Genomic DNA, 27,816 nt, shown 5'->3' with positions numbered 1-27,816 from the left:
CATCATTAATTCAACGTACATGCTTATCACCCCACTGTATGTAAAGTTGTCTACAGCTAGAGAAAATTACTACTTTGAACTATTTAATATATTTAATACATCAATCACTCCTTCCCACCCCATCTCAATGCATATATACCAAAGGTGGACTATCCAACACTCAAAAATACTCATCTTATTGCTTTATTTGATATCAAAACAAGAGGAACATTTAATTACATCTATGAAAACTGGACACCACTCACACTCAATTGTGATACAAAAATATTTGCTAAATGCATACCATATTGTTTAAAACGTCTTATCTAATATTATCAATTCACCATAATCTTATGTTTGACAAAAACAATAAAATGCAAAGAAATACATTTTAAGAGAATATCATTATGCTGAGGGATTTGACAGGTTTGCACTTTGTCACATTTGATGAATGTGTCTGTGTGCATTGATATTACATACATGCAATTTTGTGTGTGCGTGTGCGAGTGTGTGTGACCTTTTCAATAGACGTGGTAAAGAGGTTCATGGAACTCGACCAAAACAATGGAAACGCATGGGGGAAAGATGCCTCATTGCCCACTAGCAAAATTAGCCTACATTTAGGCTATTGTTTATGTGTGTTTCACACTATGTTGAGGTAAAAATCAGAGTATAATGCTGGAATGGATGTCAACCCGAATACATGTTGATGTCATCATCACCAAGAAACTGCATTACAGTTAAAACCGACTTTGACTACCACCATCGATTTCTATATGCTAGCTATGCTACCAGTCTATATGAATGGGAGTTAGCCTTTAGCAGTCACTTCTTCCAAACCTGAAAAGGGACTATTTCTAAATGTTATGCTGACAAAACAGACAAATATATCCAAATAAGACTTTAGTAACCACATTCTGGGCATGTTACAATACCTAAAAAAAAATGACGATTTGACAAATATCTATTTTGTTAGATCAGATTTCTTGAATGTGCATCCTTCTATCCCCCACGGTCTGCGTTCCATTGACTTCATTACCGCATCTATTAGCATTCAACACTTTAGTTTATCAGAGATGATCAGTCCTGGTGATCAGGGAGATAGAGAGAGATACAACCACAAGAACAGAGAGGCTACTGCCAAGCCATTGAGTAGAGGAGCCTTTGGGGGTGATTGATGGAGGACTCGTACTTGTAGGAGATCTGGTGAGACAAACAGACAAAGACAGATGTTCATTCTCCAAAGAATAAGGTAGACATTTTAAAACCACTTGACTCTTGTGTCGTCTACACCTATATGGTAGTCTAATGTTGTCATATCTTTTCGCTTACATAACCTGGCCTCACCTGGGGAAGAGGTAACAGTCGCGGATGCTGTCAATGCTGTGAGTCCTTGAACTTGTCAAAACGATCTCTCTGTACTCGTGATCTTTATTTATTACATTCTTTACCTCAGCCACCCTAAACACCTCTGCTGGGGATATCAGCTGATCAATGCTGTCTGAGAAGCAAGTGTACTCATCAATGTTGACTACAGTGCAGGAAGTGATGTTGAAAAGGATCCCATTATCTGTAGCAGATTCCTCCGAATCAGAACGTTTGGCCTTGGTTGTAGTAAACCTCCCAAATCGCACTTCTGACCCTACTTGTACCTCATACTCTTTGCTTGTGCCATAAAACACAGTTTGGCACTTCTCTGTCTTCAGAAGCCTCATGGCATCCATTAGAAGGAAGTGGAGGGATTTGAACCGGAACTCTCTGTTATAGACATTGACATTCCCACCCTGAGTCTCCACTGCATTGTTGAAAATCTTTCTGAACACGTTTCCCCCATGTCCATAAGCCACCAATGCAGCCGTGTGTTGCTTGATGCCTCCCGGTATTAACTTCGGACACTGCTTTGCCCGCCAGGCAGAACTATACTCTATACTGCCTTTCAGTTCTTCTTCCAGCAGACCCCCTTCCACAACCTTCTTCAGCATCTGCACCCGACATCGAGTGTACTGGTCATCCACGGCATTAGGAACCATGTCCATTACCTTTGCCTGAGTCACCTGTAATAGTAAAGATAATTGTTACCCTTTTTAATACAGGTAGTGTCACAGTGTAACAATGTATAGGCACTCAACATTTTATGACAATACAATTCTAATTTGCCAAGTTCAAATTCAAGCATTTGCCAAATTAAGTACATCAAGGTCAGTTTCCCAGAGTAAGGCTAGTCCTTGACAAAAAAACATGCTCAATGGAGAGTCCAGGAATAGGCTCACTCTGGATCTGGGAAACTGGCCCAGAAGTCTATCCTTACAGTATGTCTGGTTCAATCAGTGGTGTAAAGTACTTAAGTAGTACTTTAAAGTATTTTTTACTTAAGTACAGATACCCCAAAAAACGACTTTACTATTTATTGTTTTGACAACTTTTACTTCACTATATTCCTATAGAAAATATTGTACTTTTTACTCCATAGATTTTCCCTGACAAACAAAAGTACATTTTGAATGCTTAGCAGGACAGGAAAATTGTGAAATTCACACACTTATCAAGAGAACATGTGGTCATCCCTACTGCCTATGGTCAGGCGGACTCACTAAACACAAATGCATCTTTTGCAAATGTCTGAGTGTTGGAGTGTGCCCCTGACTATACGTACATTTTAAAACAAGAAAATGGCGCTGTCTGTTTTGCTTAATATAAGGAATTTTTTTGACTTTTGATACTTAAGTATATTTTAGCAATTACATTTACTTTTGATACTTAAGTATATTTAAAGCCAAATACTTTTAGACTTTTACTCAAGTAGTATTTTACTGGTTGACTGTCACTTTTACTTGAGTAACTTTCTATTAAGGTACACTACTGTTCAAAAGTTTGAGGTCACTTAGGAATGTCCTTGTTTTTAAAAGAAAAGCACCTTTTCTGTCCATTAAAATAACATCAAATTGATCAGAAATGCAGTGTAGACATTGTTAATGTTGTAAATGACTATTGTAGCTCGAAACAGCTGGTTTTTTACGGAAAATCTACAGTTGAAGTCGGAAGTTTACATACACCTTAGCCAAATACATTTAAACTCAGTGTCTCACAATGCTTGACATTTAATCCTAGTAAAAATTCCCTGTCTTAGGTCAGTTAGGATCACCACTTTATTTTAAGAATGTGAAATGTCAGAATAATAGTAGAGAGAATGATTTATTTCAGCTTTCATTTATTTCATCACATTCCCAGTGGGTCAGAAGTTCACATAGACTCAATTAGTATTCGGTAGCATTGCCTTTAAATTGTTTAACTTGGGTCAAATGTTTTGGGTAGCCTTCCACAAGCTTCCCACAATAAGTTGGGTGAATTTTGGCCCATTCCTCCTGACAGAGCTGGTGTAACTGAGTCAGGTTTGTAGGCCTCCTTGCTCGCACAAGCTTTTTCAGTTCTGCCCACAAATTATGTATAGGATTGAGGTCAGGGCTTTGTGATCGCCACTCCGATACCTTGACTTTCTTGTCCTTAAGCCATTTTGCCACAACTTTGGAAGTATGCTTGGGGTCATTGTCCATTTGGAAGACCCATTTGCGACCAAGCTTTAACTTACTGATGTCTTGAGATGTTGCTTCAATATATCCATATAATGTTCCTTCCTCATGATGCAATCTATTTTGTGAAGTGCACCAGTCCATCCTGAAGCAAAGCACCCCCACAACATGATGCTGCCACCCCCGTGCTTCACGGTTGGGATGGTGTTCTTCGGCTTGCAAGCCTCGCCTTTTTCCTCCAAACATAACGATGGTCATTATGGCCAAACAGTTTGATTTTTGTTTCATCAGACCAGAGGACATTTCTCCAAAAAGTACGATCTTTGTCCCTATGTGCAGTTGCAAACTGTAGTCTGGCTTTTTTTATGGCGGTTTTGGAGCAGTGGCTTCTTCCTTGCTGAGCGGCATTTCAGGTTATGTCGATATAGGACTCGTTTTACTGTGGATATTGATACTTTTTTTTACCTGTTTCCTCCAGCATCTTCACAAGGTCCTTTGCTGTTGTTCTGGGATTGATTTGCACTTCTCGCACCAAAGTACGTTCATCTCTAGGAGACAGAACGCGTCTCCTTCCTGAGCGGTATTATATTTACATTACATTTAAGTCATTTAGCAGACGCTCTTATCCAGAGCGACTTACAAATTGGTGCATTCACCTTATGATATCCAGTGGAACAACCACTTTACAATAGTGCATCTAAATCTTTTAAGGGGGGGTTTAGAAGGATTACTTTATCCTATCCTAGGTATTCCTTAAAGAGGTGGGGTTTCAGGTGTCTCCGGAAGGTGGTGATTGACTCCGCTGTCCTGGCGTCGTGAGGGAGCTTGTTCCACCATTGGGGTGCCAGAGCAGCGAACAGTTTTGACTGGGCTGAGCGGGAACTGTGCTTCCTCAGAGGTAGGGGGGCCAGCAGGCCAGAGGTGGATGAACGCAGTGCCCTTGTTTGGGTGTAGGGCCTGATCAGAGCCTGAAGGTATGGAGGTGCCGTTCCCTTCACAGCTCCGTAGGCAATCACCATGGTCTTGTAGCGGATGCGAGCTTCAACTGGAAGCCAGTGGAGAGAGCGGAGGAGCGGGGTGACGTGAGAGAACTTGGGAAGGTTGAACACCAGACGGGCTGCGGCGTTCTGGATGAGTTGTAGGGGTTTAATGGCACAGGCAGGGAGCCCAGCCAACAGCGAGTTGCAGTAATCCAGACGGTATGATGGCTGCGTGGTCACATGGTATTTATACTTGCGTACTATTGTTTGTACAGATGAACGTGGTACCTTCAGGCGTTTGAAAATTGCTCCCAAGGATGAACCAGACTTGTGGACGTCTACAATTGTTTTTCTGAGGTCTTGGCTGACTTCTTTTGATTTTCCCATGATGTCAAGCAAAGAGGCACTGAGTTTGAAGGTAGGCCTTGAAGTACATCCCTAGGTACACCTGCAATTGACTCAAATGATGTCAATTTGCCAATCAGAAGCTTCTAAAGGCATGACATAATTTTCTGGAATTTTCCAAGCCGTTTAAAGGCAGTCAACTTAGTGTATGTAAACTCCTGACCCACTGCAATTGTGATACACTGAGTTATAAGAAAATAATCTGTCTGTAAACAATTGTTGGAAAAATGACTTGTGTCAAGCACAAAGTAGATGTCCTAACCGACTTGCCAAAACTATAGTTTGTTAACAAGAAATTTGTGGAGTGGTTGAAAAACCAGTTTTAATGACTCCGACCTAAGTGTATGTAAACTTCCAACTTCGACTGTACATAGGCATACAGAGGCCCATTATCAGCAACCATCACTCCTGTGTTCCAATGGCACGTTGTGTTAGCTAATCCAAGTTTATCATTTTAAAAGGCTAATTGATCATTAGAAAACCCTTTTGCAATTTTGTTAGCACAGCTGAATGCTGATTAAAAAAGCAATAAGACTGGCCTTCTTTAGACTAGTTGAGTATCTGGAGCATCAGCATTTGTGGGTTCGATTACAAGCTCAAAATGGCCAGAAACAAAGAACTTTCTTCTGAAATTAAGGCAATTTCATGCGAGAAATTGCCAAGAAACTGAAGATCTTGTACAACGCTGTGTACTACTCCCTTCACAGAACAGCGCAAACTGGCCCTAACCAGAATAGAAAGAGGTATGTGATGCCCCGGTGCACAACTGAGCAAGAGGACAAGTACATTACTGTCTAGTTTGAGAAACAGATGCCTCTCAAGTTCTCAACTGGCAGCTTCATTAAATAGTACCCGCAAAACACCAGTCTCAACGTCAACAGTGAAGAGGCGACACCGGGATGCTGGCCTTCTAGGCAGAGTTGCAAAGAAAAAGCCATATCTCAGACTGGCCAATAAAAAGAAAAGATGGGCAAAAGAACACAGACACGGGACAGAGGAAGATTGGAAAAACAGTGTTATGGACATACAAATCTAACTTTGAGGTGTTCGGATCACAAAGAAGAACATTCGTGAGACTCCGAAAAAAATGAAAAGATGCTGGAGAAGTGCTTGACGCTATCTGTCAAGCATGGTGGAGGCAATGTGATGGTCTGGGGGTGCTTTGGTAGTGGTAAAGTGGGAGATTTGTACAGGGTAAAGGGGATCTTGAAGAAGGAAGGCTATCACTCCATTTTGCAATGCCATGCCATACCCTGTGGACGGCACTTAATTGGAGCCAATTTCCTCCTACAACAGGACAATGACCCAAAGCACAGCTCCAAACTATGCAAGAACTATGTAGGGAAGAAGCAATCAGCTGGTATTGTGTCTATAATGGAGTGGCCAGCACAGTCACCGGATCTCAACCCTATTGAACTATTGTGGGAGCAGCTTGACCGTATGGTAACGTAAGAAGTGCCCATCAAGCCAATCCAACTTGTGGGAGGTCCTTGAGGAAGCATGGGGTGAAATCTCTTCAGATTATCTCAACAAATTGACAAATACAGTTTTGTAAGGCTTTGTCTGCAAGGCTGTAAGTGCTGCAAATGGAGGATTCTTTGACAAAAGCAAAGTTTGAAGGACACAATTATTATTTCAATTAAAAATCATTATTTATAACCTTGTCAACGTCTTGACTATATTACCTATTCATTTTGCAACTAATGTCATGTATGTTTTCATGGAAAACAAGGACATTTCTAAGTGACCCCTAACGTTTGAACGGTAGTGTATCTATACTTTTACTCAAGTATGACAATTGGGTACTTTTTCAACATCTGGGTTCAATCAATTCAATCTTATGACAAAAAAAAATGTGTTTGGCCAAAACTCTTACCCTGTGCGAGAGCGCAGCAAAGAGGATCAATATGAATATCTTCTCTCTCTGGCACTGCATTTTCTCAGCAACGGCTGCCTTGTGTGTTCTGGTGACCAATGAATGAGGGATTGAGAGGAGATGGGACAGATCTGAGATGAGAAACAAAATGCAATTGAGAGTAAATTACATTGTGAGGTTATAAATCGCAAACAATAATCTTAAACTTACACAGACACAATTTTACTGTATGTTTTACAACTTTTAGGGGTCTTTCATCACAAAATGTCCAGGCAATGTTTAACTACACAACTACTGCCCCTTCTCACAGGTATTATTCTGAAAGTTGACGCATCTACAACATAGATATTTTCAGTGTGGTATGTTCCTAGACTCAAGTGTAAGTAGCCTACAGTTGTTTTAGTTGAGTAACTTCTACTATTAACGACTCAAACTATAGGCCTACTGTTATAAAAGGCCCTGAAACCTAACAAGCATAACATGGGACAATCAAAATAATACATGAAAGATAAGATTTGGACACATAGCTTCAGAGTCATGTGGTGATCTAAATGTAATGAACAAACAGAGAGTCAGACTCTGGAAGTTGGACAGATAAGCGTTGTGTAACAATGGCACTGCATAGGGCTACACTATGCAATAGACATTTTACTAATCAGTTTTGGTTTTTATCAGAGTAGATGGGAATGAAATAGAATCGACTGAGTTGTTCAACTGAGTCATGAATCGAGGCATCTCTATCTATGACACAGTCGGCCAGTGATACCTTAACTGGGGAGGACGGGCCCATAGTAATGGCTGGAACGGAATTAAAGGAATGCTATCGAACACATCAAATACATGTTTTAATGCGTTTGATACCATTCCATTCACCGCATTCCAGCCATTATTATGAGCCGTCCTCCCCTCAGCAGCTTCCTGTGATGCTATGGCATTTCTGTCTGCAACGTTCCACATTTGCATACTGATCGTGGCCTGGTATGTAGCCCTTTAATACTCCAGGGTTTCACAAACTTGGTCCACGGACCCCCAACCATGTAACATTGTTGCATACCTGGATATGCCATTAAATTTCAAATGATGAATTTAATAAAAGTTCAATTCTTTAATGTAGTTTCTATGAAGTGCACGTGCACCCCATAAAAAGACCAGTAGCCAACCAGAACCTTCAGGTGTGTAGCTTGTTGTTTATGTTGGCCAATCAAAGTGGCAAAGAGGCTCAATGTCAAGCAAGTGGAGTGAGAGTTCACTGATGCAATGCAAGTTGGAAAAAAACATGGAAATAAAAGTTAACGAAATGAGAAGGAGTAGGCTACAATGAGTAGGCTGTTGTTTTATCTGAATTGGTTTGGGGAGAAAGCGCAGCATGTGGCCTCAATTACAGATGCCTTCAGAAAGGTTGACTTTTTCCAAATGTTGTTGTGTTACAGCCTGCATTTAAAATGTATTAAGTTGAGATTGTTGGTCACTAGCCTACACACAATAACCCACGATGGCAAAATGGAATTGTGTTTTTTGATTTAAAAAAAATATATAACTATACGAAATTAAAATAAATATTCAACCCTTTTGTTATGGCATGCCTAAATAAGTTCAGAGTTAAAAATGTCCTTAACAAGTCATATAATAAGTTACATGGACTTTCTCTGTGTGCAATAATAGTGTTTTACCTTCAGGCTCTGATCAGGCCCTACACCCAAACAAGGGCACTCCGTTCATCCACCTCTGGCCTGCTCGCCTCCCTACCTCTGAGGAAGCACAGTTCCCGCTCAGCCCAGTCAAAACTGTTCACTGCTCTGGCACCCCAATGGTGGAACAAGCTCCCTCACGACGCCAGGACAGCGGAGTCAATCACCACCTTCCGGAGACACCTGAAACCCCACCTCTTCAAGGAATACCTGGGATAGGATAAAGTAATCCTTCTAACCCCCCCCCTTAAAAGATTTAGATGCACTATTGTAAAGTGGTTGTTCCACTGGATATTATAAGGTGAATGCACCAATTTGTAAGTCGCTCTGGATAAGAGCGTCTGCTAAATGACTTAAATGTAAATGTAAATGTTTAACATGATTTTTGAATGACTACCTCATCGCTGTATCCCACACATACAATTATCCCTCAGTTGAGCAGGAAAGTTCAAACACAGATTCAACCACAAAGCAGGGATGCAAACTGGTGAGGTCCCAAAAAGGTGACACTTTTTTTGTTGTTGCATTGAAACACGCAAAAAAATCCCTGCTAGGGGGAAATGCAGGTTTTAACTAAATAAACAACAAAAATTATGATCTACATGATCAGTCTCTGTGTGTAAAATAAAAAGTGGTTAATGTGAACCTAACTCACAGTTAAAAAAATGTAAAGAAAGCAATCCAATGTTATTTGTTGCCTAGACTTTACTGCAAATGACACTTGAAAGAAAACGCATTAATATTGCAGTTAGCTATGACAGCCTTTATAATATAAAGCTTGTGACCACACATAAATGTTGCACTTGGGGGAAAAAACATCTTAAAATAGAAATAGAATGAAACAAACAGGCATTCTATGTTTGCTCTATTATAGTGGCTCCTATAGACATCAATCAAATGCACAAGGCTACATGTGCGCAAAAATAAAGTTCAGAGTAAAAAAAAGTATTAGAAGGGTGGGGAGAATTCTGGCAGGGAGATTTTTGGCACAACGGCCAGGAGTCGTATACCAGTTAATACTACAGCGAATTGGTTAGGTTACTAATGTTAGCTCACACGATGTTAGCTGTCTGCCTTTATTAGCAAGCTCATTTTCACACCATAAACTCAATTATTTATCAGATAAGTTGGCTAATGTTGATCAACATAAATTGGCTAATGTTGCCCAACATTTCTCTAGCTAGCTAACGGGTCCAGCTAGCAAGATGCTTAACAGTGCTAATAGTTGTTCACCACACTTTCTCCCTCACCTCAAACTTTCCAAAAGCCAGTCGTTTTTCGGTTACAGCTCATGAAGTACGCTTCATCACCTTCTCACCCCGGTCTCCGTGGTCAGGCTTCTCACCTAAAGTTGCCTCTTCGTTATCGTTCAGGGGACGCGCTGCTGTAACTGACAAGCTGACTTTCCAGAGGCGCGCTGACGCTGTAAGTAGTAAGTTGGTTGTCTCCTCTTTCTTCAGTAGCGTGCTGCGCTGCATTCTGCTGTTATGTAACGATTGGCTGAGCCTTCGTCAGTAGTGATCCAAACCCACACCCAAACCGTTCTCATCGGATCTACACGAATTACGTAGGGCACCTATTTTGGTTTAAAAACGGCGAATTTCGCCGAAAAGTGACTAGTTTGCATCCCTGACAAAGACCAGTGAGATTTTCCAATGTCTTGCAAAGAAGGGCATCTATTGGTAGATAGGTAAAAAATAAAAAGAAGCGGACAATTAATATCCGTTTGAGCATTGTGAAGTAATTAATTACACTTTGGATGGTGTATCCATACAACCAGTCACTACAAAGATACAGGCGTCCTTCCTAACTCAGTTGCCGTAGAAGGAAGGAAACCACTCAGGGATTTCAGCATGAGGCTTTAAAACAGTTATATAGTTTAATGGATGTGATAGGAGGAAACTGAGGATGGATCAACAACATTGTAGTTACTCCACAATACTAAACTAATTGGCAGAGTGAAAAGAAAGAAGCCTGTACCGAATAAAAAATATTCCAAAACATGGATCATGTTTTCAACAAAGCACTAAAGTAATACTGCAAAAAATGTGGCAAAGCAATTACATTTTTGTCCTGAACACAAAGAGTTATGTTTGGGAAACATCCAATACAACACATTACTAAGTACCACTATCCATCTTTTAATGTTATGGGTATGCTTGTAATCATTAAGGACTGGGGAGTTTTTCAGGATTAAAAAGAAACGGAATGGAGCTAAGCAAAGGCTAAATCCTAGAGGAAAACCTGGTTCAGTCTGCTTTCCACGAGACACTGGGAGATGAATTCACCTTTCAGCAGGACATTAAGCTAAAACATAAGGCCAAATCTACACTTGAGTTGCTTACCAAGAAGATAGTGAATTTTCCTGAGTGGGCGAGTTACAGTTTTGACTTAAATCTACTTGAAAATCTATGGCAAGACCATAAAATGGTTTTCTAGCAACGACCAACCACCAATTTGACAGAGCTTGAAGAATTTTGAAAAGAATAATGGACAAATGCTCTTAGAGACTTACCCAGACACACAGCTGTAATCGCTGCCAAAGTTGACTCTACAAAGTATTGACTCAGGGGTGTGAATACTTATGTAAATACAACATATTTGTATTTCATTTTCAATAAATGTGCAATAAAATTCTAAAAACATATTTTCACTATGGCATTATGGGGTATTGTGTGTAGATGGGTGAGAGAAAACAAATATTTAATACATTTTGAATTCAGGCTGTAAAACAACAAAATGTTAAGTCAAGAGATATGAATACTTTCTGAAGGTATTGTAGCCTAGCCAGAATCTGACTGGATGTCATTCCTTGGAAAAATCCAGGAGAGCTTCATCAACAACAAAAAAACGAATGCCAAAAGTTTTATCTGAGTGCACAAATCAGTATGCCTACCTACCAAAGTCCAGCACTACTACCGCCCTTGTGAAAGCCACACACACTCCTGGCTGACAGCTACAGACTCCAAAAAAACAACAATGGTGAGGGTGTTACTTGCTGATATGTCCAAAGCCATTGATCGAATAGATCACGCAAAGCTCCTGCAACATCTGTCTGACATTGAACTGTGTCCAAGGTTACTAGCCTGGCTCCACAGCTACACCACAGGAAGAATGCAGAGGGTGATGGCAAATGGCACTTTTAGCCCTTGGTCAGAGGTCACCTCTGGTGTGCCACAGGGGGTGTGGTTGCACCATATCTGTTTCTCCTTCACATGTCCACCTGAAAAGTTGTCTTCAGTGACACTCTGGACACTGGACAATGTAGGGCTGTCCCGAGCCATACCATTAACCAGCATCAAAGAGGACATGTCCATGGGCTTGGAGGCAAAGCAGCTGGAAGAGTGGGCCACATCCAACAACATGCTCCTGAATGGGAAAAAGTCCATGGAAATTCGAACATGTTATTTCTAGAGACCACAACCCACATCACTAATCCTAGAAGGACAGGAAGTACCAGTGGTAACAACAACTAAGTATCTTGGTTTTCATCTAGAATCTAACTTCAGTGGTGACACACATGTGGAGCAGTCAGTGAGGAAGGCCTCAAAATGCCTGCACTTTGTGAATGGTCATGCCAGAATTGGCCTACCGACTGAAGATCTGGTCACAGTCTATACTATACTGCTTAGACCTTGTCTGGAATACGGTGGAGTGATGTTAGTTGGATGCAGTAAAAAGCAGCAGGCCCAACTGGACAGGGTGCAGAGGAGGGCCTTGAGGACCATCTCCAGAGTTGGAGCAGTCCAACCACAGGTTGCAGTGCATCTGGTGAAAGACATGCACACTCTTGACCATCCACTGAATGACCTGCTCCCTCCAAAAAGAGGTAACTGCACCACCAGGCTCCTGAGAAAATGCCATCAACTGTCCTGCATAACTGCCCAAACGAACCGCCTGTGAAAACGCCACTCTACCCACTGCTACCAGACTGCATAATAACTCTAGCTCTTAAATGGTTCTCCCAAAAATTATATATATTTTTTAAATCACATTTTAATATTACATTTCCATCATGAAAAAATGTCCTGTAATGTTTTCAATTGTTCAATATTCTATACATGTCACGTATTATGTGTTATCTATTTTAAATTAGTGTTTTGCAATGATTAGTAATGTAAATTCTGCATTTCTTCAGTTTCATCTGTGAGCAAGAATAAATCAACTCAAACTCTTCATTAAGTTCTCTCTCTAGTCAGAATGCTGCTATGACACGATCAAGACTGCTCGGGGCCGGCGAGAGATATGGCTCGGGAAAAGTACCTCAATCCAGGAATGGAATACAGCGGTGTACTCCTAATTATCCCAACTGACAAATCGAGAAGATTGAAATACTGCTAGTTGTTAATGAATGTTAGTTGTTCGTCAGCATGCTAGGCTAGCTAATCCTATAGCAGCCCATTGGATTCCATGAAAAGGCGATGCCTAGCGTTGGGGTGAGTAGCTACAGGAAGTGTTGTCGAATCCAATAGGCTACTCCAGTCAATATAGACACTGTTATATGGGATGATAATAAATAACATCGTCGCTGATGCAAGTTAGCTAGCTAGTGTTGGCTGTAGCGGAGTTGTCTTGGCGTCTCTCTCTCCCTCCGTCTGCTCGCTCCCATCTCTATTTCCTGTTCTTCCACAGCTGCAACAGTAAAGTACCATCTTTTCCCTCGCATAGCTGGGTTCAGGTTTAAAACGTAGGTTTTTAAAAACCACATGTATTTCAAATATCCGAATATCAGACAAAAATCTATGTTACTATTCGACTAGTAAAAGTATTTCAAACTCCCATTCCTTCTTTCTGCATAGGTTATTATATACCTATTTACCTGTTCAATTGCCATTTTAATTTTTAGTACAACTGCCACACTGATGTATAGTATCATAACCCAACAATTAAAGCAATTTTAGTATTTTCTTTACTCTTTGCCTGGTTAAGTCAGTGTGCACCCTCCGAAAAATACTGCTGACAGTTATTTTTTGAAATAATAATGATAAACGTGAGCTTAAAAGTGAAGTTTGGTAATTAATTTAAAATATGAAGAAGAAAAAAAATTTATGCATTTAGCAGTCATGCATGACAGAGCATAAAGTAGGCGTTGCAGCCAGTTCCACTGAAATGCATCTAGGGAGGAATCGACTGGGTGGTAATGTTTCAAGCATTATCATGTGTGTCAAATACGTCAGTTTATTGTAGGCTATTTCCAAGATAACTGGGCTGTTATTGTCAATAGACGTTCACTTTCGTTTTCGGCCTTGCGCCATAAGTAACTATTCGAAACTGTATTTATATTTGCTTGTAGGCGTGTTTTCTTTTATGCCCTCTAAAAATACAGTTTAATTTAAGATTCATTTTCGTTTCCTGCTTTGTTGATGATAATGATGATGATTAGTCTTTCTGTATGTCATATGGTTGGTTGCGATCATATAAACCCATCATTGAGTCGGACACATCGGCAGGTGCTCTCCTTCAAGTGTTAGAATCTGTATGGACTTGTTTAAGAATATAACACAACAATGATTTCATGGGGAGAGGATAGTCGTAATGGCTTTGGTTTAGATACGACAAAAACGGATATTAGTTGCGTTAATTTGATACACCTTAAATCTAAAATTCAAGGTCTGTCCGCAGGTAACAGTGTGGTCGCGTTTATCAGAAATAATGGGAGACTAGTGTCTGTCGCACGGATTCAAGAGGACCAAGATGGGAGAAGATTCACAGGGAAACTGAGTAGGTCTAATCTGCTTTCCAATCAATTTTTATAATATATTTTCTTGAGTTGCCCAATCATATGTTTTATGTGCTTTAGGGAGTGTGAAATGTAAGGAGACGATTCAGGCTCTGAGTTGTGGAGATTCTCATGCTGTTCTACTGTCTGAAGAGGGCTGGGTTCTCTGCTTGGACAAAGCCAATATTCTCAGGTGGGTTCCATTCCATAATGATACATTTATATGTAGTTTACCCAAAGAAATGGTCACCCCCTCATTCAAATAGCTAAAGTATAAAAACAATTTGTCATTTAATTGAAATGGGCCAACTAATCTTATTTATCTTTCTTCTTTTTCCCCCAGACCATTGGATAAGAAGCTATTTAACCGAAAGGTAACTCAGGTTGCATGTGGAGACCAGCATTCAATTTCACTAACACAGGGTAAATGACCATTAACACACCACTAATCGCTGTTTCACAATGCAACTTAACCAAAACAGTCTAACCTTTCAAAACTGTAATCCTGTACAATGTTCTCACTGTATGGTTGCTTACTTCTGATTTCTGTTCAGATGGTCAGGTGTTCACATGGGGTCAGAACACCAGCGGTCAGCTGGGTTTGGGGTGGGGCAATCCCAGCGCCATGTCCCCAACACCCCTGAAGTCTCTATCAGGGATCCCCCTGGTTCAGATCACTGCAGGGGGAGACCACAGCTTCGCTCTGTCCCTTTCTGGAGCTGTGTTCGGCTGGGGCAAGAACACAGCCGGGCAACTGGGACTAGGGGACACAACAGGTACAGTATACATTACACAATAGCATATGTGTTGACTCTTGTTAAATATATTTAAATAATCAAGGTCCAGACCGAAGAGCATAAATTGTACATGATTTGAAACAGGTGTGTTAGTGTTGGGTTTAAACAAAAGTCTTCCCACTCAGTAGCTCTCTCAGGCTGTAGCTGGAGACTCCTGATTTATATATTATCAACCACATTTTTTGGTGGTTTTATGTGAAAAAATATAGAGAAGTACATAAATTAGCATTTTCTGTCTAAAAACTATTTTAACCAGGATGAGAGCACAATGTGTCGCGTGTTTGAGGGTTATGTGTTGTGAATAAATAATTATAAAAAATTATATATAATAATAACAATAAAACAAACCCAATTTTCTGTAGACAGACATGCCCCAGCTCCTGTTGATTGCCTGAATCTGAAGAAGAGTGTTTTGATTTCATGTGGAGGAGGACATACTTCCGTTCTGACAAAGGTTGTATATCTGTCTGACATAATTACACTTTTCCCTATCATTTGAACTAAATGTTGTTTGGACCATACAATATGTCTACATTTTATGTGTGTTTATTTATATTGGTGTCTCAATGTTCGCTGCAGCCAGCGACTGGAACGAGCTGCAACAAACACTCAAACTGGACAGTTTTATCTCTTCATTCAAAGACTCGATCATGGACACTCTTACTGACAGTTGTGGCTGCTTTGCATGATGTATTGTTGTCTCTACCACCTTGCCCTTTGTGCTGTTGTCTGTGCCCAATAATGTTTGTACCATGTTGTGCTGCTACCATGCTGTGTTGTCATGTGTTGCTGCCATGCTATGTTGTTGTCTTAGGTCTCTGTTTATGTAGTGTTGTGTTGTCTCTCTTGTCGTGATGTGTGTTGTCCTATATTTTTATTTAATTAAATAATATTTTTAATCCCAGACCCCGTCCCCGACGGGGGACCTTTGGTAGGCCGTCATTGTCAATAAGAATTTGTTCTTAACTGACTTGACTAGTTAAATAATATTAAAATAAAAAATAAACCAAAAAAATGAAATGGTTTTTAGTTCCCTGGAAATGTGCATTGAAACATCCTCATTAATGTAGAGGAAAACACTGTATGATAACTGTCTGGGTTGATTTTGTTCTAGGGAGGTGTGGTGTTCACATTTGGCTCAGGCCGCTATGGACAGCTTGGACACAACTCTCTCCGAGATGAACTACGACCTCGAGTGGTGGGGAACTCTGGGGGTCAAAGGTGACCCAGATAGCCTGTGGAAGGTAGGTTACACTTATTAGACATGATCTGGATTTGACAAAATGTTGTGACACAACAAAAATTGATGTAGGACAGTTTTGGTTATTTTCATTACATTTATATTTTAGTCATTTAGCAGACGCTCTTATCCAGAGCGACTTACAGTAGTGAATGCATACATTTCATACATTTTTTTTTCTTCCCCGTACTGGTCCCCCGTGGGAATCGTACCCACAACCCTGGCGTTGCAAACACCATGCTCTACCAACTGAGCCACACGGGACATTTTCATCTTAGCATAAGACCTTTTTAGAATTCATTGTTGATTTGAGAAATGTTTTCTCTGTCCGTTTGCCACGTTAGACACCACACATTAGCATTTGTGGGGCCCTCCAATAAGATCTACTCATTTGGGTGCGGAGAACAAGGGCAGCTGGGAAATGGAGTAAAGATTGATCAGTCTGTGCCCCTTCCAGTACAACTGCCAGGTAAAACATAAATTTATGGTATAACATTATATATGGTATAACATTACTCAACTAAGATAACAGGAGGTAAAACATGAAATAACATTAACTTGATAATCAACTATTTTTGTCAACATTTCAGACCAGATTGATGACCAGAAAATTGAACACATTTTTGCTGGAGGAAACCATTCCTTTGCATTGTGCACTCTTGGTCAGGTATGGACACAATTCGGGTTTGAAACAATGAGTTAGCAAAACAGGACATAGTTTGTCCTTTGTACTTAACATTGCTGTGATACGTTGCATCACATTGTTATCTTCCCAGGAGTCTGAAGAAAGGTCTAACAATCTCTGGTCAAGTGTGGGCAAAGTGACACAACAAGCTATAGATGAAGAAATCATTGACAAATGGATCTCGGAATGTGACTCAAAGTCTTGGAAAAAAGGACAGAAGTAAGTATGATATAAGTAACTATAATTTACCGTTGTTGTTATTTCCTTATTTTGTTTATGTACGGTCACATACTGAACTGAAAGATTACTCAAACTTGTAATTGCAGGGAAATCACAAAAATGTTTTCTTCTGCATCATGTTTAAATGGGAGCTTTCTTGATAAAAGGTAACAGTATTTAATATTGGTTCAAATACATGATTGTCTCATGTTTGAAATATTACATTATCAAAGAATACTGATTTAAATATGACATAAATATTGACAATTATTTCTTGCTTTTATTAGTTGTGACAAACATTACCAAACCTCACCAAAACAGTCTGGCCTGGATTTTTCACTCGTTCAAGGCGCATTCCGGAAGCTGTCGAAAAAGGCCAAAGTTTTGACTGAGGTATTTTGTGAATATATTTATAAATTGATATGTAATCGATCCTATTCTGACATGTATCTTGAACGAGGGACGATTCACACACCTCTTTCATTGCACTAGGTTGAAGCTGTTGTCCATCACACACTGCTTCCCTCCCTGTATGAGGAGCCCATTGGAGTGGAGGGCTTGAGGGTCTACCTGGTTCTCCCTGAGCTCCTGAGGGTCCTTCACAAACAGCACAGAAGGACAGATCTCACCGAAGCCGTTGCTGCTGCTATCCTCAGACTGCACCCCGACAAGCTGCAGGTCCTCGGTAATGTTGCCGTCCATTTAAAATGTTTAAAGTGTGTCACCCCAAATTCAACTAATCAACAATAACGTAGTTGTAAATCTGTTTGTGCTGTAGACAACTTATTTTGTCCTTGTTCATTCGCTATCGGGCAGATTTCGACTAGGCTAAATTTACAAAACCATTGATAATTTGAATCGAATGTGGTTTGCTGGGCTAAAACAAGACTTGTGCACATTGGGGGTGCCCCTGGAATGATTGTGAAGTAGAGCAAATTCTACTTCTATGGTTTGAGAAAGTAATCTGTGTGTTATCATGTCCTGTAGGTGACTGCTGGTCCTCATTGAAGCGGTCTGTCATGACCAAGCACATTGGGGTGTGGAAGAAGGCCCTGTCGGTGATTCTGAGGAGTGAACATATTCTACGCACTCGTGACCCTGGGATCAAACACCTGCTCCAGGTCCTCGGCCATCTACACAGAGTCAGTGTCCATGCTTCTCTGCTCGTACTGTCAATCCATTTATAATGCTGTTTTCCCATTTTGACCAGTCAACTTCGAGGACCAATCTGGTGGCAGTTATTTCAATGCAACCTATTTAGAATCAATGAGACTGTAACTGAGATCTGATTAAATAATATTTTTCTGACAAACATGGAAAATATTTAGCTAATACTTGCTAATAATTGTTTATTTATTATCAATGTATTTTACTTTTCTATATTGTTTCAAAGGCAAACCAGAAATCTGTAGAAACCCAGAGAGTTCCAGACAGTACCTTTTGTATGGAGGAGGTTCACTTCAATCCCATATTTCTAGAGGAGGATGTAAAGCTTTGGCGTTTATGGTCAAAGCAGGTAAGAAAAGTTATTTTGCCTCAGTCACTGATTGCTAACCATGCTAGTTGCTGTCAGTCTTCAAGTGTTTTAATGTTTGTTGTTTGGGTCTTAGAAAGTGTCCTACAGCAGGCTGCATCTCAATAGAGGCTATAGATTTCCTCTACCTGAAATGGTCTGGAAAGAGAGAGTGAAGGAAACATGTTGTTTTCCTACTGGAGAATCTTTCTCCCCTACTAAAGTTCCTTCTTATCAGTGCAGATGAACATAATTAGACAAAGAAGCTCCTTAATTGAGATGCATTGTACGTTTTCCTTTACATCACTTTCAGGATGTGGATCAGACACCTGCCATCTTTTGTCGTTACCCATTCTTGATGAATCTGCAGAGCAAGATAAACGTTTTTAACATCAACGCTGCACTCACAAAGGTAATGAAACTTGCTTCTCAATATATAGTATTATAATATACAGCAGATACTATAAATCAGGGTGGCTAAACCCCCTACTAGAGACCAACTGACTGTGTATGCAGGCTTTTGCTCTTGCCCTGCTCTAACACACCTGGTTCTACTAATCAGCTGCTCACCAGGATCTTGATTAGCTGAATCAGGTGTGTTAGAACAGGGCTGGAGCAAAACGCCTGCATTCCAAGTAGCTCTGGAGTGTTGACCATCAATACTGAAGAAACCAACCATATTTCTTAACCTTGTTGATGTGAGAAACTGGTTGAAATTAATACTAGAAAAGCACTAACTGAAGACTTAGTATTGCACTGTATTGCAGAATCCCCCTAACAATCGCCAAAGAACTGGCATGTGGCCTTTTGACATGTTCCCCGTGGCGGCTCCTGCTCCGTTCTTTGAGCTGAGGCTGAGGAGAGCGTCACTCATCGAAGACACTTTCCATCAACTGAGTGTAGCATATCACAGTACCTTCAAGAGGTCCCTTGTGGTAAGTCCATATTTTTAAATATGATGAGACAATGTTTTGAACAGAGAAGGGCTATGCCAAAATGTACTGCTTACCTCTCTCAGGTGTATTTGGACGAGGATGCGAAGCTGACAGACGTCTACAAAAGGGACTTCTTCCTCCATTTGTTTGATAAGCTGTTGGTTCCCGAGTCTGGGATGTTCATGTACAACGACACCAACACGCTGGCCTGGTTCCCTGCAATGGTGAGGCACGTTTAGGGAAGTTACACTTGGATTATGAGGTTTTCTGCTCCTCAACACATTATTTTCTTTTCTATATCGATAATCATTGTACTTTCAAATAGCTTCAAATGTGCTGGTAGTGAAACACTGTTAAAGATATGTTCCTAGAGAGGATCTACTACTGTATTACTACTGTATTACTAGCCTACTGCTGTATTGTAGAAACCACAGTACCTTCCCTTTAATGTATATTAAGCTATCATTTTCCCCAGGTTAACAACAGCATGTCCTATACTCTCACTCATGGCGTATTTCTTGTCTCTTGTCCAACACATCCTTACTAACAGCCTAGAGTGGAGGAGAAGCGTTATTTCCTGTTTGGGGTTCTGTGTGGGATGGCCCTGTACAACAACAACATGGTGCACCTCCCCTTCCCCATGGCCTTCTTCAAGAAGCTGGTGAACATCAAGCCCTCTTTAGAGGACCTGAGAGAGTTTAGCCCCATTGAAGCCGGGTAAGTTCAGACCATAATATATTGTTATCCCTTAGTCAGTAATGTATTACAGTACAGGCAGTTGTATTTGTTATAAGGACACCAAGGACAGATTAAGAAATTGCATCTCAATGCATTTTATTGCATCTCAGGGGCAGGGCACTTGCTCTGTGTGGATAAGCAATGATTCATTATGTGGATGAATAGTTTTTCATTTATGAAAGCATCATGATTTATTGATTGCCGATTTTATAATTGTCACATATTATTTTCAATGCTTTTGAAGGAGTTTGCAGTACATCTTGGATTACCCTGATGATGATGTTGAAAACATGGACATGACTTTCTCAGTATGTATTGCATTCAAACAGTTTGATCGATGAACAAATAAAATCTAACATAATACAGATGTAGGATTTTTATTTGATCACTCTTTTGTTGCTGACAATTTTCCCACACAGCAAGAAATGCAAACGTGTAGTGTATTCAAGGTTTTAAAGGGCTTCTGAAGTTAGTAATTTACACTTTTTAAAATGACAGACTTGATTTGCCCTTATGAAAAATCTATCAACCCCTACAAAAAATGTCCATTAATTATAATACACATAATTCACATTTCCAGTTGCTGCAGGATTATTTTCCAGCTGTATCAAATTGGCTCAAATTAAGATCCTACATTGAAAAGACCCTACATTGAAGTGAAGTGTTATGAATTACTGAACATAAGATCAATTATATTATTTCAGTGTGTATGTCTCTCCCAGATCACTCCCATCTATTTTTCCATACCCTCAGTCTGAAGTGTTATCATTGTTCATTTACCTCACTATTTTCATTACTCACTATTATAGGTGATGTGGGGTGACGTAGTGGTGGAACTTGATCCTAAAGAACCTGGAAAACTCGTCACAAGTGCTAACAAGTAAGATTATAGCAATATTTACTACTGACAAAATACAAGGTTTACAAAATGACACGTTTTTCCATTGCTACAGCTACCAGGATTGGGGTTAATTCCATTTTGCCAATATCATCTCAAATTGAAATATAATTGTATGAATGGAGAAATCATAATGGAAAGTAAATGATGCTTCTCATTCCTTGAATTGACATCAACTGGAATTGGCAGCAACCTATACTATCTACAACTCAATGGATATCTGACTCTGTCTGTCATTCTTTTGACAGGAAGGAGTTTGTTGACACCTATGTGAACTACGTCTTCAACCAGTCAGTAGAGGTGGTGTTTGAAGAGTTCAGGAAAGGCTTCTTCAAGGTGTGTGACATGGACGTGGTGGAGTTCTTCCAGCCAGAGGAACTGAGGGGAGTGATGGTGGGAAAGGAGAATTTCGACTGGGAAACGCTGAAACAGGTCAGAACCATGTTTTGTTACTACATGACTGAAGCTCAATCCCAAATCTACCCCGAGCCAATTGTCTACATCTGAGAGCATTAGACAAGTAAAAACATATAATATATGCAGAAATGTCACCTAGCCTATCAGAGGGCAAGATGGAGCCTTAAAAACAAGAGTCCTGGGGTTGATTTGGGATTGATGGTGAACATGTTCTGCAACCTAGCTAAAATGTTGTTTTGATACATTGGTTAGACAAATGGTTTGAATGGTGTCAAGTGTCTATTGCTTCACCATATTCATTGACGGCATTTTCCTCCAAACTAGAACACTGTGTATGAAGGAGAGTACCATGCTGGGCATCCCAACATCGTCACATTCTGGGAGGTGTTTGAGGAACTGACAGAGGATCAAAAGAAAGCGTTCCTGTGTAAGTATGGAACATTTTCATTGTAACAGATGAACTAATAACGTAGGCTACTGAGAATAACGTTCTGTTCTGTCATTCACTGCCCTCTCCCTTTTACCACCTTTGCCCCTTCAGTGTTCCTGACTGGCTGTGATTGTGTGCCCATCCTGGGTATGAACCAGATCAGGATGAGGGTCCAAACCCTTCTCAACTCCTCCCAACAGCATTTTCCAGAGGCGCTGACCTGTCACTCTCTGTTGCAGCTGCCCATCTACCCCTCCAAAGAGACACTACAGAGCAGGCTTATAGAGGCTGTTGGCCACAACAGAGGCTTCTGGAATGAATAATGGGTGTATAGTGTTGCTGCTGTATATACTTCTCTCCTGTGTTCATCTTTTCATTGTTCCATAGTTGCGTTTAAGATTTGGATTGTTTTAATGTAGGGTTGTATTTCAAATCCTAACTTGAGATCTGTGTGGTATTATGACATTATCATATTGCTTTCATCAAATTTTATTAAAAGATTTATAGATCAAAAAGTACAGCATGGTTTGTGCCTGCACATTAAACAGATTAACAAAAATGATAACCAAGATACAAGGAAATCCCAAAGTATTTGAAATAATCAAATTGTTAATAGAAGCATATCAGGTTTTCAGTTGAACACAAGAACTATTCATTTACAAGACCCACCAAATGGTTCATTACAGAAATCAATGAAAACATAATATCCCTGCAGTTAGGTGGCACACAATAAGACACGGATCATTTGGCACACATCCTTCTCAATCATCCTTCCCCAATTCACAATATAGGGCAGGATTTAACTCAAGGCGCTCTATAGCGCAGCGCACTATAAGATTCTTTTAAAGGTCATTTACACTTTAGCAGACATGCCAGCATTTACCATGAACGTGATCTGTGAACATCGGGAACAAGGCCTTTAAAAGGCGTATTTTCGGTTGTGTAGCGCCTTGACATAAAAATAAAACCTCCAGGCTCATGATTTGAGCACCACTGACCTCGACTTATATTTAGAGTACTACTCAAGTTCATAGCACTTCTAAATGAGTAATTTTCCTTCATGAACTTGATTCCATTTCCAAAAAGACATACATACTGTTCAAATGACGCATACTTAATTCCCTTTGAAAAGAGACGCACGTGTAAACAAAGTCGTATCGGATTTTAAGACACTATATAGAGGTCATGTTAAAGGTACCCGTGATTAAATTACAAACATTCCTCTTTGATTTTTAAAAGATCAGTGCAAAATAGATCACTTCCAGATCAGTGGAGGCTGCTGAGGGGAGGACGGCTAATAATAATGGGTGGAATTGAGTGTTTGATGTATTTCATACCATTCCACTGATTCCGCTCCACCAATTAAGGTGCCACCGACCTCCTGTGTTCCAGACAAATACAGTAAGTGCATTTTTGATCAGCGATCATCATGAGATCTTCTTTATGTAACAGCGCCCTCTGGTGTTTGTTGTCAGACTTAACAATGGCGTTAAGGACCGGGGGTGTTTGTGAACTCCACCGTACAGCGCCTGGGGTTGCATGGGTCCCCCTCCAGCTCCAGGGTGGTCACATTGTTGGATGCACGTACAAGGTGAACTGTGGGCCGCGAGCGGGCCAGTAGCGGCCCAGGTTGAAACCGTTGATCCGCACCTGGCCCTAGTTATAAAAACAAAATGTGAAAGTGAAAGCATTAAAAAAAAGGCTAGAAATAACGTACGTGTTCAGGATTCAGTAGTGTCAGGGACCATGAACAAATATGCTGCACCAGGGTATATGAAACTGACGTGATTCAGTAAACCAAGCTTATGTGATGAGTAACCTTGCCTGAGCTCTGAAGAGGTGAGTCTAAGGTTAATGCCTAGGCTTTAGCTCAGAGGGCTAACACACCAGTCTTGACAGGGCACAGAAGACACAGATCAGTTATACTGACCAAAACTATAAACACAACATGCAACAATTTCAACCATTTTACTGAGATACAGTTCATGTCATGAAATCAGTTAATTTGATTCATTATGCCCTAATCTATGTATTTCACATGACTGGTCACAGATACCTTAAAAAAAGTGTGGGCGTGGATCAGAAAACCAGTCAGTATCTAGTGTGACCACCATTTGCCTCATGGGGTACTCTGTTCACAACTTGCCCACACAACGCCATACATGTGATCTGCAGTTGTGAGGCAGGTTGGACATATTTCCAAATTCTCTAAAACGATGTTGGAGGCGGCTTATGGTAGAAATATGAACATTCAATTATCTGGCAACAGCTCTGGTGGACATTCCTGCAGTCAGCATGCCAATTGCACGCTCCCTCAAAAATTGAAGCAAAAGTGGAATTGTGTTGTGTGACAAATCTGCACATTTTAGGACAGCTCATAATAATGGAATGGAATGGCATCAAACACATGGAAACCATGTGTTTGTTGTGTTTGATACCACTCCACTAATTCCGCTCCAGCCATTAACATGAGCCCGTCCTCCCCAATTATGGTGTCACCAACCTCCTGTGTTGCGTTTATATTTTTGTTCAGTAATAGATGACCTGGTTAAGAAGCTAAGATTTTTCTACAGAAACAGATCGTTCCTTTCTCTAAGCAGTTGGAAGCAGATTATTCAGTCAACCTTTTTATCTATTCTTGATTATGGTGATATTATTTATCAGCTGCTACTACTCTTAAACCTTTGGATGCCATCTCCCATATAACCCTTCGTTTTGTTATAGATGACAGTTTTGAGACTCATCACTGCATCCTGTATCAAAAGGTTAATGTATATCTATCTATATATTTGTTTGGGTATAAAGTATATATTTATGTTGTATATACAGGGCACATTTGTAAAAGAGGCCTAGGTCTCAATATGTCCTCCCTGTTAAAATAAAGGTATAAAAATAAAAATATAATACAAGTTTGGGTTGGCATTGGGCCTAGTGCAGATTTACCAAACCTTGCAATGGTTTTGTTGTTTTACCATGGTACAATAAATGAAAATGTAATGAACAAAGATACAGAGTCAAACTCTGGAAGTTGGACAGATAAGCGTTGTGTAACAATGACACTGCATAGGGCTACAATATGCATTACATATTTTGCCAATCCGATTTGGTTTTTATCAGAGTAGATAGGAATGAAATAGAATCGACTGAGTTGTTCGACTGAGTCATGAATCACCACATCTCTATCTATGACATTTATGTCTGCAACTGACCGTGGCCCTTTTATCTCCGTCCCAGTTTATGCACTTTATAGACCACTAGAGGGTAACGCGACCAAAGAAACCTCCACCGACAGTATTGCTGCCTTCATCCAATCTTTTTTGACATAAAATACCAACAGGTTCATCAACAGCATGTAAAAAAAAATTCTGTAATATGTCGATGTACACATATCCTACTTTCACAATTTGCTTTGCAAAACAAGCTTTATTGGGTAACAGATTCATAGCAACAAGCATTCACAAAGACGTGGTTGCACAACTCTGTGTGACCAAACAAACAAACAAGCAAACGAATAATAACAAAATATATGTTTTGAAATTTTAATACATTTGATCCACAAATTGTATCAATAGGATAATATTTAAGGTCAGGGATTTTTAAAATGTATTCTGATGTAGCCTACGTCAGGGGTTTTCAAACCTCTCCTTGGGGTGCCCTATTCACAACTGTCTTGGTGTGCTTGGACCATGTTAGTTTGTTGGTGATGTGGACACCAAGGAACTTGAAGCTCTCAACCTACTCCACTACAGCCCCGTCGATGAGAATGGGGCGTGCTCGGTCCTCCTTTTCCTGTAGTCCAACTATCATCTCCTTTGTCTTTCATCACGTTGAGGGAGAGGTTGTTGTCCTGGCACCACACGGTCAGGTCTCTGACCTCCTCCCTATAGGCTGTCTCATCGTTGTCGGTGATCAGGCCTACCACTGTTGTGACATCAGCAAAATTAATGATGGTGTTGGAGTTGTGCCTGGCCGTGCAGTCATGAGTGAACTGGGAGTACAGGAGGGGGCTGAGCACGCAATCCTGAGGGGCCCCGTGTTGAGGATCAGCGTGGTGGATGTGTTGTTACCTACCCTTACCACCTGGGGCGGCCCATCAGGAAGTCCGGGATCCAATTGCAGAGGGAGGTGTTTAGTCCCAGGGTCCTTAGCTTAGTGATGAGTTTGAAGGCACTATGGTGTTGAATGCTGAGCTGTAGTCAATGAATAGCATTCTCACATAGGTGTTCCTTTTGTCAAGGTGGGAAAGGGCAGTGTCGAGTGCGATAGAGATTGCATCATCTGTGGATCTGTTGGTGCGGTATGCATATTGGAGTGGGTCTAGGGTTTCTGGAAAAATGGTGTTGATGTGAGCCATGACCAGCCTTTCAAAGCATTTCATGGCTACCGACGTGAGTGCTACAGGTCGGTAGTCATTTAGGCAGATTACCTTAGTTTTCTTGGGCACAGGGACTATAGTGGTCTGCTTGAAACATGTTGGTATTACAGACTCCGGTAGGGAGAGGTTGAAAATGTCAGTGAAGACACTTTCCAGTTGGTCAGCGCATGCTCAGAGTACACATCCTGGTAATCCATCTGGCCCAGCAGCCTTGTGAATGTTGACCTGTTTAAAGGTCTTACTCACATCAGCTGCGGAGAGCGTGATCACACAGTCATCCAGAACAGCTGATGCTCTCATGCATGTTTCAGTGTTACTTGCCTCGATGCGAGCATAGAAGTTATATAGCTTGTCTGGTAGGCTCGTGTCACTGGGCAGCTCTCGGCTGTGCTTCCCTTTGTAGTCTGTAATAGCCTGCAAGCCCTGCCACATCTGACGAGCGTCGGAGCCGGTGTAGTACGATTCGATCTTTGTCCTGTATTGACGGTTTGCCTGTTTGATGGTTCGTTGGCGGGCATAGCGGGATTTCTTATAAGCTTCCGGGTTAGAGTCCCGCTCCTTGAAAGAGGCAGCTCTACCCTTTAGCTCAGTGCGAATGTTGCCTGTAATCCATGGCTTCTGGTTGGGGTATGTACGTACAGTCACTGTGGGGACGACGTATTTGATGAACTTATTGATAAAGCCAGTGACTGATGTGGTGTACTCCTCAATGCCATTGGAAGAATCCCGCTAGCAAAACAGTTCTGTAGTTTAGCATCTGCTTCATCTGACCACCTTTTTATAGATTGAGTCACTGGTGCTTCCTGCTTTAATTTTTGCTTGTAAGCAGGAATCGGGAGGATAGAGTTATGGTCAGATTTGCCAAATGGAGGGCGAGGTAGAACTTTGTACGCGTCTCTGTTTGGAGTAAAGGTGGTCTAGAATAAATGTTTTCCCTCTGGTTGCACATTTAACATGCTGATAGAAATTTGGTAAAACTGATTTAAGTTTCCCTGCATTAAAGTCACCGGCCACTAGGAGTGCCGCCTCTGTATGAGCGTTTTCCTGTTTGCTTATGGTGGAATACATCTCATTGAGTGAGGTTTTACTGCCAACCTCGCATTGTGATGGTATGTAGACAGCTATGAAAAATACAGATGAAAATTCTCTAGGTAGATAGTGTAGTCTACAGCTTATGAGATACTCTACTTCAGGCAAGCAAAACTTTGAGACTTCCTCAGATTTCGTGCACCAGCTGTTGTTTACATAAATGCATAGGCCCCCGCCCCATGTCTTACCAGAGGCTGCTGTTCTGTCTTGCCGATTGTGTATAACCCGCCAGCTGTATGTTCTTAATGTCGTCGTTCAACCACGACTCGATGAAACATAAGATATTACAGTTTTTAATGTCCCGTT

The 27,816-nt window shown here is 40.7% G+C and overlaps 1 protein-coding gene and 1 pseudogene across 1 annotated transcript; one reads left to right on the top strand and one right to left on the bottom strand.

Annotated features, from left to right (window-relative positions):
* The window catches only part of LOC106602650 (probable E3 ubiquitin-protein ligase HERC3), a 44,009-nt pseudogene extending 21,479 nt beyond the window's left edge, over window positions 1-22,530 (top strand).
* On the bottom strand, window positions 168-9,957 carry LOC106592796 (T-cell ecto-ADP-ribosyltransferase 2). Its single transcript, XM_045716669.1, has 4 exons — window positions 9,706-9,957; window positions 6,768-6,898; window positions 1,327-2,033; window positions 168-1,182 (listed from the first exon to the last, which is right to left on the bottom strand). The coding sequence occupies exons 2-4, from the start codon at window positions 6,825-6,827 to the stop codon at window positions 1,050-1,052; spliced, it is 900 nt and encodes a 299-aa protein (XP_045572625.1). The 5' UTR covers window positions 6,828-6,898; window positions 9,706-9,957; the 3' UTR covers window positions 168-1,049.
* Window positions 22,531-27,816: the final 5,286 nt, after the last annotated feature.

Source organism: Salmo salar, chromosome ssa04 (assembly GCF_905237065.1).
Source record: "Salmo salar chromosome ssa04, Ssal_v3.1, whole genome shotgun sequence".
Classification (NCBI taxonomy): Eukaryota; Metazoa; Chordata; class Actinopteri; order Salmoniformes; family Salmonidae; genus Salmo; species Salmo salar.
The sequence above is the reverse complement of the archived record's forward strand: the minus strand, read 5'-3'. Positions and strand labels throughout refer to the sequence as shown.

What these genes read in the sequence shown, in the direction of transcription:
- LOC106592796 (XM_045716669.1), bottom strand. Translation starts at nt 6,827, where the DNA reads ATGCAGTGCCAGAGAGAGAAGATATTCATATTGATCCTCTTTGCTGCG. An exon ending in TTGCTGCGCTCTCGCACAGG is followed by an intron (nt 2,034 to 6,767) that starts GTAAGAGTTTTG and finishes TTACTATTACAG; the next exon opens with GTGACTCAGGCAAAGGTAAT. An exon ending in GACTGTTACCTCTTCCCCAG is followed by an intron (nt 1,183 to 1,326) that starts GTGAGGCCAGGT and finishes TTGTCTCACCAG; the next exon opens with ATCTCCTACAAGTACGAGTC.